Source organism: Littorina saxatilis, linkage group LG8, assembly GCF_037325665.1.
Source record: "Littorina saxatilis isolate snail1 linkage group LG8, US_GU_Lsax_2.0, whole genome shotgun sequence".
Taxonomy (NCBI): Eukaryota; Metazoa; Mollusca; class Gastropoda; order Littorinimorpha; family Littorinidae; genus Littorina; species Littorina saxatilis.
Window position 1 is genome coordinate 6,539,143 of NC_090252.1, and position 18,494 is coordinate 6,557,636.

At 41.1% G+C, this 18,494-nt stretch overlaps 1 protein-coding gene and 3 long non-coding RNA genes across 4 annotated transcripts in view; 1 reads left to right on the forward strand and 3 right to left on the reverse strand.

Annotated features, from left to right (window-relative positions):
- Positions 1–18,494, forward strand: part of LOC138972661 (uncharacterized) — a 392,401-nt gene that overhangs the window by 87,866 nt on the left and 286,041 nt on the right. The window lies entirely within an intron of this gene.
- Positions 6,153–17,885, reverse strand: LOC138972658 (uncharacterized). The gene is made up of 2 exons (XR_011457697.1): positions 17,757–17,885; positions 6,153–6,506 (listed from the first exon to the last, which is right to left on the reverse strand). It is a non-coding gene; the product is annotated as an uncharacterized lncRNA (long non-coding RNA).
- Positions 7,736–16,169, reverse strand: LOC138972643 (uncharacterized). The gene is made up of 5 exons (XM_070345289.1): positions 16,142–16,169; positions 14,041–14,257; positions 10,812–13,687; positions 10,465–10,562; positions 7,736–10,284 (listed from the first exon to the last, which is right to left on the reverse strand). Exons 1-5 carry the CDS (start codon positions 16,158–16,160, stop codon positions 10,075–10,077), a joined length of 3,420 nt encoding a protein of 1,139 aa, XP_070201390.1. The 5' UTR covers positions 16,161–16,169; the 3' UTR covers positions 7,736–10,074.
- Positions 7,736–17,571, reverse strand: LOC138972662 (uncharacterized). Its single transcript, XR_011457703.1, has 2 exons — positions 17,380–17,571; positions 7,736–7,983 (listed from the first exon to the last, which is right to left on the reverse strand). It is a non-coding gene; the product is annotated as an uncharacterized lncRNA (long non-coding RNA).

An 18,494-nucleotide genomic window follows, 5' to 3' on the forward strand; every position in this document is an offset into this window, starting at 1 on the left:
TCAAAATGGCCCCCTTCATAGCCCATGTTTTTTTTGCTTTTGGGCACACAAACTATATGCCCGCTGGATGCCTGTCTTCCCGAAGGACATGGCTTGTCTGCCAGAGACCCATCCAAGTGTCCATGAAGCCTTTGAGGAAGGGAAGTTTGTTGTGCAGCGCAGTGACAAGAAGTTCTCCCTCATGGCGCTTGACCAGAGCCAGGAGCACAGCATCAAATTCCTGAAGGAGGACAGTGGAGCAAAAGGACTGTATGGTCAGCCAGAGGAAAAAGAGGTTATTGAACTCTCAAAACCAGAGGTCCTGAGAGTCATTGATGAATTTGAAAATGAAAGTCTTTCAGCTTCAAACAGAGAAGTCAATTTAGAGCACCCAGAGTCTTCTGTTGCTGAACAAAACAAGTTCCTGAAACATCTCAAAGCACTGCTCTATCTTGTGAAAGAGGGAACAGTGGTCAACCCATTCAAAGAGACAGGCTCCCAGCTCGTCACACTGGACACCGGTGAAGTCAAGGACCCAGTAATTGTCAACTGCTTGAGGGAATCTCCAAACATCGGCAAGGCCATGTTTACAGAGTTTGTGAGGGACAGACTTGAAACTTGCTTCAAACCATTGTCTGATGTTATCCCAAGGGCCAATTTGTACACTTTCAGCAACCGGCCACCTGTGGACCTGAAGGGCACTAACAAGTTGGGATCAGCAAGGGAAAATGCGGCGCTCATCACCAAGTTGTTTCTGTCCTTGCTAGGACGACCTGATGGTGATATGGACGACTTTTTCAGACATGAGATTCAGCGTGAGCCTCCTTCCTTGTGTGATCGTGGAAAACTGATGTCAGGTACAAAGTCTGCTCTTCTTGGCTGCCTGCCTGGAATGCCTGATCCTGGACGCTCTCCTGCAGCAAAAGAAGCCTCTGTGATCGTACTGGATATGCCAGCCATCATCCATATTGTCAAGCCCCAGCGTGCCACTGTGTTTGAAGAATACACATTTATGCATTTGCTACCCTTCTTAGAGAGCCAGATGACCAACAACACCACAAGAGTGGATGCTGTTTGGGACACATATCAGGATGCAAGTCTCAAATCACAGACTCGTGCCAAGCGGGGTGAAAGTGAAGGAAGGCGAACTAGAGTCTCAGCAAAGATACCTATTCCAAAGGGAGCTGACTGGCAGAAGTTGCTCGAGGAGTCTGGCAACAAGGATGAGCTGTTCCAGTTCCTCAGTGAGCAACTAGTGCGACATACCACTGATGCAAGATATCATCTCCTGACTACGAAGGTTGACCTTGTGCTCACTAACAGACCAACAGATATATCAGCCTTATCTCCTTGCCACCAAGAAGAAGCTGACACACGGATGATGCTTCACCTCTGCCATGCTGCTGAGCAGGGACACATTAAGGCCTACCTCAGGACAGTGGACACAGATGTGGTGGTTCTTGCCATCCATCACTTGGATCAGCTGAAACTGTCAGAGCTGTGGATTGGATTTGGGTCAAGAAAGACATACAGAGACATTCCAGTACATTACATTGCTCAACAGCTGGGACCTCCATGCTGCCAGGCACTTCCCTTCTTTCATTCATACACAGGATGTGATGTAATATCGGCCATGTTCGGAATTGGCAAAAAGACAGCATGGAATGCATGGGCCACTTTTCCTGAGGTCACTGACACCTTCATCGCCATCACCCAGGACCCAACCATCCTCACACTCGACTCACTGCACATGCAACGTCTGGAGCGTTTCACTGTGCTGATGTACAGCAAACACTGTAGATCAACGTCTGGAGCGTTTCACTGTGCTGATGTACAGCAAACACTGTAGATCAACGTCTGGAGCGTTTCACTGTGCTGATGTACAGCAAAAACTGTAGATCAACGTCTGGAGCGTTTCACTGTGCTGATGTACAGCAACAACTGTAGATCAACGTCTGTCAACGAAGCAAGAAAGCTGATGTTTACTGTTGGTCTCGAACCTCTGGAATCCAACCCACCAACCCAGCATGCGTTGTTCCAGCACACAAAGCGAGCATTGCTCATCGCAGCTTTCATCTGGAAACAGTCTCTGTCCAAAACCTCCAACATCCCAAACTCAAGTGAATGAGGATGGGAATGGAACGAGAGAACAAAGGCATGGGTGCCATACTGGACAAGTCTGCATGACGCCAGCACAGGGTGCTCACTGTTGCTCCACTGTGGCTGCTTGGTTGCTTGCAAAGGAAAATGCAAGTGTCATCGCGCTGGTCTTCGCTGTGGTCCACTGTGCAAGTGTATGTGAAGGAGGCTGCGCAAACAGTGCCAGTGACTAAGTCCAGAACTTACGACCAGTCGACCATATCTATAACATCGACAATTCTGAGCACCATAATTCGTGTTTTACTAAAATAATAGTTAGTCGTGAGTTCAAGAACTTGAACCGTGAGCTCACAGGGCTCACGCATGGGTGTACAACCCAATTTCATCTTTTGAAGTTAATAAATTCCAAAGTTATCGTCTTTGTTAACTGAAATGACCTTGAAAAATGACCTTTGACCCTGAAAATAGCTGTGAAACACCAGAGATCTCATATTTGGATTCCTTGCACTAGAAAACATGGGATAGCAGACATTTGACAAGGTTCTAGTAATAATGGGAGCTGCTATATGACATTTACTGCTTCCGTCGGCGGCCATATTGAATTTTGTGCAAACAGGCAACAAAACGTAAGGTTGAATTTGTTTGCGATGGTTTTTGAAAACCTTATGACCATACCTAACTCCATGCCAAATTTCAAAAACTCTTCACCAAGTGCACGATTGTTCTAGATATGACAGAATTCCCACCCCGCTAAAGAGGAACACCGTGGCTTCAGTCTGATGCTAAACGGCACTGCACCGGTCTCGGAGCTGTCGCCAGTGTCGGCAGACGACACATTGGATTCGCACGGCCACTTCAACTCCAGCCGTCTCCACTGCCACTGCCACAATCACATCCCAGCAAACGCTAACAACACTGTTTGCAAGGCCTGTGCACGTTAGTACCATCAACATCAACCAATATTATTTTGTCCAGTCACCAAACCGAGAAGTGACCATCTGAAAGCTGTCGACTCGCCTGGCTCCGACTTGACTGTCATCCTATCGCGGAAGGATATGCTTTGCTGTTGTTGTTCCTTTTGGTTTCTTTTATCCTGTGGCCACTGCTTTTCTTTTTATCTGGTATATTTTGAAGTGACCATCATTTCGTTGTTCGAATTTATTTAATCAATGTTCAATATTAAACTTAACAGTGTTAACAAAGGCGAACTACTTTGTCCTAGTTTGAGAGTGTGTGTCATGGCGGAGGAATGAATGTCAAATTGAGTAAAGTGGTTTGAAGTTCTAAAGCGGGTTGATCCAAAGGCAATAGCGCTGTCGGTGACTTTTAGTTAGATCTGGCACAGAAGTACAGTAATGTAGGATAAACAGAATACTACATGGCTTGCTGTGTCGTACCAGATTTACACGAGTTGTTTTTTCAAATAGTGAACAGCTCGCTTTCGCTCGCAGTTCACTATTTAAAAAAACAACTCGTGTAAATCTGGTACGACACAGCAAGCCATGTAGTATTCTCTATTTATACGATTCGAGTTTTACCGCGCCCTCACGGCTTTTTGATGTTTGCGTGTTTAGGTGGTATCAGCCATCTGCACTTATGGTAGAATGACCAAGATCTTTAACGTGCCATTGTGGTGACACGGGGGTGGGAGATGGATACCGTCTCTGGGTCTGCACATAAAGTTGACCCATGTCCGTCCCGGCCCGGATTCGAACCAGCGACCTCTCGATCACAAGTCCAGTGCTCTACCACCTGAGCTACCCGGGCCCCTTGATTTGCATGAACATGCGAGGACAGTTTATATGTGATTAGGTGTAAAGTACCCACAACGGAGATTGCAAACGTAATGACTCCCCCCCCCCCCCTCCCACCCCCCCCCCCCCCCCGGCCGCTACCGTTACGTGGTTTAATTACGGCTCGTTATAGGTTTATGAAGGACTGACTGAATCGCCGGGTTCAGTTGATGTGACTGCCTCTACTGAGAAACTTCTTCTTGAGGCCTCCCCGGCTTCCCCTTTTTCACCCCCCCCCCCCCCCCATCCGTGCAGTACTGACTCAAGAGCAAGCTGCATGGAACTGCTAAACTTACCAATGATGCACATAAGCACCCCCCCACACACACACACACGTACACACACACCCCTCCGCGCAGTACTGAAGAGCAAATTGTATGGCCCGGAACTGCTAAACTTACCATGCGGCACATAAGCAACCTCCCACACACACGCACACACATAGGCTACACCCCACACCCATCGCGGGGTTCAGTTGATATGACTTCCTCTACTGAGAAACTTCTTCTTTTTCAACCCCCCCCCCCCCCCCCATCCGTGCAGTACTCAAGAGAAAATTGCATGGAACTGCTAAACTTACCAATAATGCACATAAGCAACCCCCCCCCCCCCCCCGCAGCGTCGGACGAGGGGGGGGGGGGGTGGTTCTGGGGTTTCCGGACCCCCCCCCCCCCCCAGCCAAAAAATAAACATATTTTTATGGTGCATTTCTTTATTTTACATTGAGTTTCAATTTTTGGGGTATTAATCAGCGACAAAATCTGCTGCCTGACTTGAAAATGGTAATGATCATCCTCAGAATGCACAAGATTACACCATTTTGCATCCTTTTTTTCAACATTTTCCGGGGGGGCATGCCCCCGGACCCCCCTAGCAAGCTAGGCGCTTCGCGCCTTCACACCCATATCTTCACAATATACTTTTGGAACCCCCCCCCCCCCCCTAAAATGAACTGATCCGCCCCTGTCCCCCCCCCCCCCCACACACACACACACTCACTCACCGCACCCCTCCACGCAGTACTGAAGAGCAAATTGCATGGAACTGCTAAACTTACCATGCACATAAGCAACCTCCCCCCCACACACACACTACTGACACCCCCCTCACACACACACAGGCTGACACACCCTATACCCCCCCCCCCCCCCCCGGCTACCCCTTGAAACGGGGATTTGGACATCTAAAGAGCAGGACATGGATAATTCGTCGACAACTAGTTTGTAGTGAATCAATCGACGCTGAGCTAAAATTGAGTCCAATGTGCTTCTCTGAAAGGATTGAGACTGAAGTACAACATTACTGTACCATCCTCAAGTCTTGCTTGCGCTGCCTGTACTGTGTTGGCGTGGGTTTATGAATGGGCCAATCCCGTGCTTCGTTTCTGTTGCACGCGGTGAAAAGAGGAATCCGGAAGTAAGCTTAGCGGAAGCGCATGATCGCATGTAGCACAGCCACATGGAGAGAGTTGTGTGCAAAATGATGAAGAACTTTGTGAAAAGAAAAGAACGCCTTCTCCGAGCCAAGTAAGTCTACTTGTTAGGCCGACAGCCTTTGTTCTTTTGTTGATCTATCGTTCAAAGCAAAAAAATCGACGTGCTGCGTAGCAATGTTTATTTGTCTGTGCACTTTGGTGTCGTGACCTATTTTCCAGGACTGACAGGTCTGGGAAAATTTGACTTTTTATTCACTCTGTCGAAGTCAGGATATTCGTCTTCCCATCGAATTGTTGGTGGATTAACTCGCATTTACACCTTTTCACGAGAATTAGATAGTTTTCAGGTGGAAACAATATACGTTAATTGGATCTGTGATCCAAACATGGCTTTTGGTCAATCGAGATGGAAGTTTATTCCACAAGCCCGTAGGGGGGGGAGATGGGATAGAGCCACTTGTTAAGTGTTTCTTGTTCACAAAAGCACTAATCAAACATTTGCTCCAGGGGCTTGCAACGTAGTACAATATATTACCTTACTGGGAGAATGCAAGTTTCCAGTACAAAGGACTTTGTAAGATCATCAAACCCTAAATTTTTCAGAGGTCTAGCTTGAAAAACAACCAAGCTAACCTCAAATGTTAAGTTTTTTGGCCGGATATATGGATTGACACATGTAACATTGTATATGAATTCTTAGACTCGCCAATTACTCAGGTGAGTCAATAAGAGACGATTTGGAAAGAACAACAACATGATTTTTGAAAACACATACACACATTATACGTTCTGGACACCCCCTGAATATGTGCAGAGAAAAGTCTGTGAGTGAACATCATACAGCACTAATGAACAAATTGAGAAGGAAAAAACCCCATGCAGGTGGAAGGTAGAAGACATAAATCAACACTTCCTCATCAGTCCTTGCACACAACACACACAAAATGTACATCTTCTGCCGAGACCTCAGCTCTCGTCATCTCCACCCCAGCACAGTCAAAGTGGCACCAGGAGTGACATTTCTCACTCTGCACCCAGTCTGCCAAATCCGGTTTTGAGCAAAATGGCATGCCGCACATGTTTTTTTCTCGAGGACGTCCATGTTGCAGAAGCCTCTGATGACTGTATTTTCTGAACATCTGGCAGTGACATTGTCGCATCACAGCCACTGGAATGTTTGCCAGCAGCGACTCAGCATTCTGCACACAAGTAAGCAACAATCATAGCAAAACAACTCATTGGGGTCTGGATATATTAAAAAAACAACAACAACAACAACAACAACAACAACAGCAACAACAACAACAACAACAACAACAACAACAACAGATGAAGTGGACACTTACATAATTAACTGAGAAATACTGAGAATTCAGAGCGCAAAATGATATTTCTTTATCATATATATATGCTGTTGTAACTATAGTGCTTTCTACTGGAATTAAGAGAGGGTACAAGTTCTACAACTGACAGATGACACTTGTTAAGTGTTACGATTAATCTGCATGAACAGTACAAAATGAATTAATTAAGTCTAAGCAAGACCAATGTTGTAGGAATCAAAGGAACAAGGAAGTTTGGGGGCAAATATTGAAACTAGTTATATAAATATATATTAATGAACCTAATTAGCTTTTGTCTGAAGTAACTGAATAAATTTTAAGCCATGAGTTGTCATTGTTCAGATTAATTTTAAGCAAGATTAGTGTAAAGTTATGAACACCTTCATCTTTTATTACAATGATAGCTGAGCACTTAAAGTTAAAGAATATTCAATTAAATTGTAACTATGTCACGGTGTAACTGTAAAGTTATGAACAACAAAAGGTAATAACTTATTTTTCGGCCTGTGTTTAAGGTTTTAACTTGATTTCTGACTGGTTGTTGACATGGAAACCAAAATGGTTGACATGGATATGTTTTTGTTGCATGTCTGTGTTATTATAACTAGAGTATTACAGAAAAAAGTACAGAGAATGATACGAATCATTTAAACTTTAAAGGACTGAAAATGCATGACTCTAATGGCAGGCACACAGCTCGTATTACATGGACGATTGTTTAGGAAACCTGTTACACATTGAATTATCATTGATCACACATGGTTGCATAGAACTTTGAAACTGAGTTTTATTCACTGGATGGACCATAGAACATGTCATCTGATACTTTCAGTCTCAATGTCAACAGAAATTTGGCTGACAGTGACACTCACATGACAGCCATGGAATCAAGAACAGTTAAGATAACCATAACTCATTAACTGTACAAAAATAAACATGCGAAAAAATAAATAAAACAACATAGCGAAATACTTTCAGTCATGTGTAACACTCTTGACCTTTCAAGTTATATTTAGAAAAACCAATTATGTTAAGAAAGGGGGTAGGGGATATTATGTGTTAAATGAATAACACAAATACAGAAATATGTTTCAAACTTCTTTTATTCTCTTGAGTTTTCTTTTTCAACAAAACCCAACTTCCAAAAATCAAACACAATGACTAAAGAACAGTGTTAGACCTAAAGACCAAAATCTTAAAGTCAAAACCTTAAAACCTAGTTAAAAAATCCAGTTAAAAACCTTAAACCCAGTGTTCGTAAGGTGCTTCACCAAATTCTAAGAACACAAACTACTCAGTCAGACATGTAATGTAAAACCCAGACTGGTTGGCTCTGAAATTAAACACAACGTTTCCTTATTAGCACACAACAAAACACAAATCATATTTACCAGATGTTACCAGAGGCTAGTAATTATGACTAATAATTACCACATAGTTGCTGTGTTCAAACACACCACTATCTATCATTCCACATTATCAACTAGAAACAGCTGATATTTAGACATCATTTACTATTTACCAACTATAAACAGCAAAATCTTCTTCCTAACACAGGAGTAACATTATGCCTACTGTGATCAATTCCATCTTCATTGACAGAAACAGAAAGACTATATGTTATCCTACAAGACAGTGACTAACCATCTTTGTTCTTCTTTGTAACAATACCACACATCTCATGTGTTCCACTCCACCATTGTTACAAACTCAAAACTAGCTACAAGAAGTGTCCATACATAATCACATTTGGGCCAAAGTCAAAAGGTGCCAAATGGAACACTATATTTTCATTTTATGTTTTATACTTTCTTTTTTGCATTTTTGACACTATTAATTAATGTACTTTTAATGTTTTTTAAAACTAACCCAGCAGTTTTTCAACCAACTGAATAAATTTGTGTTTTGTGTCCTGCTCTGAAATCTGTTTCTCGTGACATACAACATCTTCAGTGCTGTTTTTTGTAACCTTAAATGCCAATTTCAAGATGGAAATATATCTTTTTGTACAAAATCCAACACACTCTTTTGAATTATGGTCAAAAGAAATGTTCAAATATAATATCTTTTAAGCATGGCCATCATGAAAATGTCACGTCACTAGAAACAGATTTTTGAATTTTCTGCAAATCTTCCTAGAAAAAACAACAAAGACTTTTCAGACAAACCATGTAGCATTTGTTTTCTAACATTTATTTAACTTGTGTCAAGAGACAAGAAAATCTTGAAGTAAATTTTTGCATGAAAAACAACACTTTTCCAGTTTCTTGTGACAAGTCAGTGTGACGGAAGAGATTAGTTTTCCGTCACATGTTACGAGAAACATTTTTATTAACATTAATCCTGTCATAAATCATTGTAGAATGAAAAAAAACAACATCAACAGAAACATTTATTCATATTTCAATAAAGTATCTTGACTTATGTATTTATTTTCTTTAAAACATAGAAACAGTGTGTTTTCTAAGTCTCTTGTGACAGTTCCGTCACAATCCTCCGTCACAAGTCACGAGAAACTGTTATATTAGCCCAAATCATGAAGAAGAAAAAAAACCAAGTTATTTTAGCACCAAAAATACATTGAGGAACACAGGGTACATTAAAATATTTCAGTTAAGACATTGAATTTCTTGTATACATAGTAAAAAGTGGATTTTAAAAGTTTCTTGTGACAGTTCTGTCACGGTCTTTTGTCACACGTCACGAGAAACAGTTTTATACTTGAACTTATTAAGAAAAACACTTTGAAGTAAAAGAAGCACCAAATCATATGAGGAAGATATATTACATAAAATATCTTAATTAAAGTCATTCAATTACTAAAATACATGAGAAAAAATGGGTTTCACATGTTTCTTGTTACAGTTCAGTCACACACAAAAAAACATGTTAAATGGGTTATTTTATTCAAAACAAGTTGATTAGTTGACTAGATGACTAGTTATTTGACTAGATGTTTGTCAATAGATACTTTTAATTTCATTCATGAATGTTTTATTTACTTTTTGAACTTGAACTTGCATTTAAATGACTAGGTAAGGAAACTTTTAATCACAAGTTAACCAATATTTATTTTCACATTGACAGTCAGTTAAATTTGACAGTTAATGAATAAATCCACGCACAACAGTTTCACTAGAAAAAAAAGCATTAATGTATTTGAGAAAAAGCAAAACATTACATCAGAATTAAACTGGATTATGAAAGCAGAAGAAAAAAATATTTCTGCAAAATGAGCATTTAAACTGATATTCATGTTGGTACGATTGTTGAAAATATCAGTTTCGTTCCTTATACATGGCAAATAAACCAAAGATAATCAATTGCATGCTGCTGAGTTTATACATCATCATCATCATCATCTTCTTCTTCGTCATCATCATCATCATCATCATCATCATCCTCTTCTTCTTTTTTGCAACTCTTAAGCATGTTGAAAAGTAAACACTATTGATCGGCCCTCTTGCTCCATTTCATAGTCCTCAAGGACCATTTTGATGTCTGGAAGCGGGCAGAAAAATATGCCTTGTCCAGCGTTCGGCCGTTTCCAGGACTGTCCTCGGTTGCATTGGACCAGGAAGACGCCCCAAGCCCCTCGTCCGTGCCCTGGAACCACCACTTCACCCGTTGTTAACTGCAAACAAAAAAATCAATGATAGTGTCATTGTCATAATAAATCATTAAAATCAATTGATGAATGTGGTGAACCTGGGTGTTTGAAGGGGGAATTTCAAATGATCACTCTAATGATAAAAGGTTGCCTTTTATAGATTGACTCAGTGGTAAATTAGCTCTGAATAAGGTTCATTCTCACCTCTGCCACATACAGGTTTGGCACTGCAGTGTTTTTCCCGCCTTCTTGAGGAACTTGGACCAGAACAAAGTCACTGGCTGTCAGCTTGGAGTGGAAGCCTTGATACCATTAGGGAAAATTTTCTATTCAATGATCATTTACGTTCTTTTTTATTCTTTAGTGGACATTTAGAAGTTGATGTTATGACAATACATAAATTGTTACAATGAGGAAGAAAATGGAAATTGCTAAGTAAAAATTAAATTAAATAAAGCATATTTTGTTTTCCGAATATATATATTAACAGTTTATAATTAGTGGTAAATGAATTAAAAAAACAACTAAATTTTGTTCAATAAAAAAGATACATGGAGGTACACAGACGACAAAGTGATTTGGTGCCCAGGCAGCATTAGGTCCATGGAATCCTCTAGTGTGAGTCCACATGATTCCATACTCTGTGGGTTTCCCGCTTCCTCTGACAGGGTCAACGCAGTGTGCCAGGTCTCCCCTCACATTATACCCGACTCCTTCCGGGTAGATGGATTCAATGGATGTATTCAAGATTGTGGCGGTTGCATAGAGATGTAAAATGCCCATCCATTTGCCTGGCTTAATGGATCTCCGTAGGTCTTGCTTCAGAATTTCTTCAACGACCTTTGGAGTGAGGACCTGACCTGTGAATTCTTCCGAATACATGGCTGCCTTCTTTGGTAGGTCCTTTACCACTGATGAAAGTGTGTTGGAAAAGTAGGCGTCGCTGTTGTTTGCTATTTCTGTGATTATGCGGACTCTCATCTCAAGGTGGTTTTCCTCATGTCCGAATGCAAGGACAGACGCACAACGGGGTAAACAATTACCGTCTCCATAGATCTTTGTTGGAGTTAATTGTGGACAGTCTGATGGATAGAGGAGCGTTGCCGTCTTGTCCTTCACAAGTTTGTCGATTGTCAGCGCTGTTATCAGGGACACAGGGTATTTGTCGAGTCCAGGCTTACTCTCAGCGGAAACTACCAAGAATTCTTCAAAAGAAGATGTGGCTTGCAACTTCTCTTGTAGTTGCTGGAAATGTTGTGTTCTTTCCATTTCAGCCAGCGGACGTTTTGGTTGGTTGGTTGATGGACTTGGAGGCACTTCATGTGTGTGTATTGAGGGCAGGCTCGCTCCAGTTGAGGGTGCTGGATTTTGAGTTTCATCTTCAGCCATGTCCATCGCCGACAGGCTTTCGTCTGGTGGCGTTGATTCTACGTCGACAGCCTTAGTTGCTTTCTTTGCTTTTGTAGATTTTCTTGCTTTCATGGTGATTGTTCCCTTCCTCCACTCCCCAACAAACTGCTTGTTGAGACAATCATCTCCAGCCTGGCAACCACTGCAGAAGCATGTAAGCTGTCTTTTATTTTCCTTAAGCTTGACAGAGCCATTTCTCCACCCACCAACAAACTGTTCATTCTCACATCCATCCTCATCCCTACAACGGCTGCAGAAGCAAGATAAATGACGGTAGACAAGTTCTCCGACCTCTCTCTTAGGCTTTAGTTGGTGGATCGAGCGACAACCCTTCAGTGTAACATAGTCTTCTGCCTTCTTTGAGCGCGAGAACTGATCTGCTGTGTAGAGCATGAATGACCTTTGCAGATGTGTTTTTCCGTGATCTTGTTCGTTTTCTTTGGGCAGCACCAAATTCTCGCAACAAAACTTGTGCATGTCTGAACCGCTTTGAATTGTTTCACGGCCACTAGCGACAGCCCTCGTTGCGCATCCTTTGACCGTTCCCCCACATCCATCACTCAGCGATTTTCCATGGCCAGCACCAAAATAATGGCGCTGAAGAACGAGGTTTGGGTGTTCGGCTGCCAGTTCAGTCATGTGGATGAAGGGGACTTTGCTTTTGAACTGTGATGCACAGCCGTCGCTCCATATGTGGACATGCTGAATGCCCTTCTCCTCAAGATGCTGGAGGATGTCGCTGAGGGCCTTCTTGCCAAATGCAGCATCATGATTGAGGTCATCAGACATGGCCACAACATATTCGGTGACGCAACTACAGCAGGAAGAAGAGCAGTGGTACTGCAGCACAGATGGACATAAGCTCACCTGCCGATAGCTCCAATGTGCAGATTGCACTTCATCCTGATAGCGACACAAGTAGTTTTCGGCAAAGTCGATGGTCACTATCGCAGTTTGTTCAGGCAGAGAGCTTGCAAGCCCTTGGTATTGGTCACGCTGCCACCGCGCCGTTGTCAGATGCTTGGCTAGGGTATTTAGCTCTTCCCTGAGTTCATGCAGCAATTGTTCCCAAGTGCCCGCTTTCTTCACCTGGTCCATCGGAGAACGGTCACTTTTCTGCCATTTGAACCATGTCACAGGTTCCTGCAAAGCGGGGAGTTTTCCATCAAGACTGTCAAAAAAGACGTCAACACCACAGTTGCGGCAATTTCTGTCCACACAATCTCTCTGAAAAGTGCGGTGTTTGCACATAGTGCGCTCCACCAAGTCGTCTTCATGCTTGATCTTCAGATCATGGGGCAAAAATGGGTTGATCCTCTGAGCTTTCAGCATCGGATTGACACAATGTAGACACAAACATTGTCTGAAGGCTGCACTGCTGGACAGCAAGATGTGTTGTGGTCTTCTGCGTGTGAAGGACGTCAGGGAGATCTTGTATTGAGGATTCTTCTTACGAAACTCACCAAAGAGGCATTTGACAGTTTTCGTCAGCACTTTCTTGCCCTTCATTGAAATGGTGCTTACGGATTTTTTCCCTGGTAAACTAATACCTGCCTGTTCATAAAACTGTTCTACCCTATTGTCTCTGGGAGTTGTTCGCTTGTAGAGGTTCTTTCTGTTGACAGTGGTACTCACGCCCGCAAGCAGTCCATTTACGAAGTGAAGTTTACACAAGGAGACCCTATCTCTTTTCTGTTTCAAATTTTTTCGGGCATTTCTCATCACTCTCCCAAAGGATACTTTGCGCAGTTTTTCTTGACAATCTGATTCAGAATGAGCCTTGTTTCTTCGGTTTCCCGCCTCATCTTTTTTCCGATAGTAACGCTCCTTCTGGGCCTGGCGTTCGCTAGCTTTCTTTTTCTTTGACATTTTTGCTCGACTCATTCTCTTCCGTTCTGCTGCTGCTTTTCTTTTCTGGTCTTCTTTCTTTGTGTCAGATCTTGTTTTTGATGACCGAGAAGTTGCACTTGCAGTAGATGACTTTGGCATGGCAGTACATCGCTGCTTATCAAGCATCCTGTAACATAAAACATCCAACCTCCTTCACAATTCTGAAGATGATGTTGATTAACAATAAGTTTGTTGTTGTGTGTAATGGGTTAGGTCGCAGGTCACTGCCAAGGAATCAGGAGGCCAGGGAGGGGGGGGGGGGGTGTTGGTGGTGGAGTAAGCTCTGTGGGAGGCTGACGGAATCCAGAGAGGGGGGTGGGGGAAGAAAGATAGAGACTGGGTGAGGTGGCTAGGAAGTGACAAAATGAAAATAACAAAAAACAAGAAGAATGACACGGACCAGATACGTACCGGAAATGGACCGCACAAAAGGAAGCTTACCTTAATTCAACAATTAAAGGCAAACAAAAATGACAATACCTTTTCTTTGCCTGTCGTACTCTGGCGTTTTCTCTGTCAATCTGCTTCTGCTCTTCAGACCGATTCACGACCCATCGCAGTTGTGCCAACCTCTTGGTGTTCTTGAAGGCAGCCAATTTATGTGGCTCTGCTTGCACTCTCTGCTGGTATTCTTTGCAGCATTGCGCATTTGTTTTTGTCGAGGGCTTTGGTGGTTTGGGGAGGATTTGTCGTAAACCTAAAAAAGGGAACAGTCGTTTGTAATTCTAAGCCAAGTTTGTTATTTCTTAACATCTAATGAGATTTTTTTAAAGAGTGATGACCGCAAATTATGCAAATAATTAGAAACCTCACAGCTTTTCTGAATGCAATTACAACTTATAACAAAATAAATGATCAGTTGATGAGAAGCAAAATTGATCAAACACGATGAAAGACAAGAAATTCTGAATCCCTGGAGTCATTCCACTCCCGCCTTGGCAGCAATCCTCCGCAGCCAGGCATGGGAGCCCCTTGAACGCACCCCCCCTGTATAGTTTCTCCCCTGTACATAGTTTCTCCCCTGCACATAGTCTCGCCCCTGTACCTAGTCCAAACGGCCTAGCAGACCACACTCGCCAAGAGTGACGTCACCGCAGGACTCTAGACGTTCGAAAGAACCCAGTCCTCTACGGAAGAAGATGATGAAGAAGAAGAAATAGTAATTTTATTTTCTTATTTCAAGTATTGTAATTACTACTTACTACGCATAAAAAAATTTTACCAGCAAAATAGATGGTTTCAGCAGCAAATAGGAAGGAGTGAGCAGCGAATGTGAAGCAGCAAATTGGATGAATTCAACAGCAGAATAGATTAATTGAACAGCCAAGCAGATTTCTTTAACAGTAAAAAAGATGCCCCACAGTAGTTCAGATGTAGTCACAAGAAGTTATCTAGAAGATGAAAATACTCAGTCTCAGTAATAAAGCGTGCCGTAATAAAGTACATGTCAACCCACAATTGCTAGAAGGCGAACAAAGCTCAGGTGAATAAGACCCAGATACAACTCTGATTACAGTTCATATGTAGTCACATTTGTTGAATTCATGTAATCTGCTGCTGTGATCATCTATTCTGCTGCTGTGACCATCAATTCTGCTGTCAGTTGTATTTTCTTGCTGGTAAAGTATCTAATTTGCAGTTTAAATATCATTTCAGCTGTTCAAACAGCAAATCTGCTGGTTAACCATCTTTTTTGCTGCTAAAATATCCAATTTGCTGCTAAGTATATTTTTTGCTGCCAAAAATATTTATCGCAGCTAATTTGCTGTTGAAACCCATCTTTTTTGCTGCTGGTCCATCTAATTTGCTGGTCCATTAAATCCCTGCCCTTTTATAATCATCACACTATTATTATTATTATTCAACCTTGTCTGAAATGAAAACCCATAATCAAAAACTTGTGTACTGAATTCAAACTACTAACACACTGTCAACAACAACAAAAACAGCATGTCACAAGAAACAGTAAAATTCAAATTTGTGTTTAAATGTTACAATTAAAAACATCAACAAACCTACAGAATGTTGTAAACAATCAAAACAAATTTACCATTTATAATCACTTGCAATTATGCATTAGATACATGTTGTATAGATTACACGCACATGTTTATGTTTCTAGTGAGAGTGACAGAAAATCAAGCTTTGTCCCACTTAAAATGTTACGAGAAACAGGCCATGCAGCCAGAGATTAACATACCAAATAAACACCACACTTTCTCCCCATCTCAAATAGAGCTAGTAAAATTGAGTAACAAACATGACACAATTACTTGCTTACTCAATGCAGATTCAATCAAAATATGGTTGGTGTTGCTGTTTCTTGTTAGCTGTGACTTGAACTATGTTTCTGTCACAACAACCAACGTAAAATTATATCCGGAAAACAACAACTCCCAGCAAATGTTTACGCGGTGGTCTACTTTTGTTTTATTGAACTTCTTGATTAGAAGCATTTTGGTGTACACAGGAAGTTGTAATTTAGATTATATACAGTGTTTCTCTGTTTCTCGTAACATTTACAAGGACGCGTTGTTTCCCGTGACATGCAATTATGATGTGACGCAAGCAAAACACTCACCCTCACGTCTGGACGCCATGCTCTCTCCACAACCGGAAACACGCTATTATGCGCAGACTCCTTTGCGGTTGTCGTAAAAGTTGTTCTCTTCGTTCGAAATTGGTATTGCGATGTAGTAAAAGCAGCACTGTTTCTCGTTACATTTGTGACATAAATTTTGCGACACACGAAAAATTGTTTTAATCTTGAAATCATCGTGTCCATTGACTCACATCCTGTATTCTGTTATGAGGAGCACATACAAAGACTCATTCGGGGTTGTCTGCGTGTGTTTAGTTTGTGCAAGTTAGAAAAATGACAGTGATTGAGTGTGACAGAAATTGTAACAAGAAACTGTAAGTTTTCAAGTGTTTATTTCTTAACTTTAAAATAGTACTTTTAAACAAAAGAACAGTCCAGATGATAGAAACAACTTTATTTAACATGTAAAATACTCCAAATAGAATGTAAAACAATTTATTATTACTTAATGTTAGCCTTTCTGATTACACCCAAAACAATATGGCCAGAGACAGCAAAAACAGGGGATGTTTTTATCTTTGAAATTCAATAAAAAATATAAATAATTTATTATTTGCTCCAAAACTTTGGCATAATAATGTCCAAATATTTCAGATTGCAACAAAAGCAGCTTTATTGATATCTTCTCACAAATAAACTATTTGTGGACATTTTTTTGACATCATTTGAAAGGGGGCACCTTTTGGTTTTGGCCCATTTATCTGCAGTGATAAACTGACCATTTTGACCAAACTTCCTCAATTCACAATGTCTAAATCACTTGGAATAAAATCTCACCTCAAACATCTCAAATAAAACACTAGTCACAAACACTTTTGTTCCATAAAACAACAACAGCCAACTTTCCAACTATGCGATGCGCTTTCGGTTATTCCCGCGCATGTGCAAAACTTTCTTTTACTTCAAATTATAATTCAAAACCAAATTTCTTTACAAAACCTAAATCCTATTCAAGTTTAAACTTCAAAACATCAGTAACACACTTATCTTTCCGTCTATACACTTCATACACTAACTACAACCAAAAATACAAAATTATTCTGCACCATTTCTGTGACCGGTGCTTCTGTCAAAAACCCACCACATTGTCAAATTACAATTATTTCAATTTCGGAACAGGTTTACAAAAATAACCACTCCAACTTATAATATTCATCTTGCTAAACTAATAACTAATCACACACCAAGCAGATGACAATGTAAAAATCAGTATTCACCTGATTTAGAACCAAAATGTTGTCCAGAGGTTTCACACCATCTTGACGACTTCTCAAGCAGAGGGCGGAAGTGACGCTAAAACTCTAAATTCCGAACTGGAAGATTTTCTAACAATAAAATCTTTACGACTTATTAAAGTTTATAATTAACACCTAATCAAAAACACTTTTAAAACAGCTTGAACAATGTTATCTAAATCAACTGAGTTAGTCAAGTTGAAAAGACTAATTAAAGGGAGGTAACAATCAATGTTCACATTACCCAAAAACAACAGTTTCTTCCCTTTAACTACAAACTACAAACCTAGCTTTATGTACATGTTCAAAACAAGTTAGGTTTTGAATGTGTTACACATGTTTCATAACTACAAACTTACCTCTTGTTTGCTGGGTATGCAGAGAACGTCGTTTAAGTCCAATCCTGGAAAGTTCACGAGCTGAAACTTCTTTTCACGCACCCACCACTTGAACTTCGAAGACTTCCCATCTTCAATGTGGTCCGTATTGAAGATGGGAAGTAATTGTCGTGTTGTTGCATGGCCACCCCCTCTCAGTGTCACACCCAGCATGCAAAAATCTGAGAAATCGTGTCTGTCGCGAATTGAACGATCACAGAACTCAGTCATTAGAAAGTCGCTTGTTCATTTCAATGCTTGTTATTCTCTCAGGTGCCAGGAGAAAAGGTTCCGTACAACTCTCGCTTACTCTATTACACATGTCGTATGCATTAAGAGCGATTACTTCCCTTTGGTTATTTGAGATCACAGAACTGTTAACGACGCTCTTGTAACTAGCCTGAAAGTGGCGAGTATTTTATCCTGGCGAGTAGAAACATGTACATGCCGAGTAATTTTTTTAATCTACTCGCCCAATGCGAGAAAAGTTGTTGAAACAAATGATAAAAAATTATGATTGGTTTGGCGAGTAAATTGTGCTCTCTGGCTAGTTAATTATGCTAAGTACTACTCAAAGGCCAATGCCTCATTTTGTGGACTTTCAGCGCTGTGTAAAGTCAATTTTTATTTAAATTAACTCATTGTGTTTTCAATCACTTTATTAACATACTAACCACCACAAATAAACAAAATACATAAATGAACATAGTTTTATTTTAA

Excerpts from the sequence above, each read along its gene's own strand:
- LOC138972643 (XM_070345289.1), bottom strand. Across the intron at positions 13,688-14,040 it reads GTACGACAGGCAAAGAAAAG|GATGCTTGATAAGCAGCGAT; the intron begins GTATTGTCATTT and ends TTTATGTTACAG. Across the intron at positions 10,563-10,811 it reads TGTCGTCTGTGTACCTCCAT|GCTTCCACTCCAAGCTGACA; the intron begins GTATCTTTTTTA and ends AATGGTATCAAG.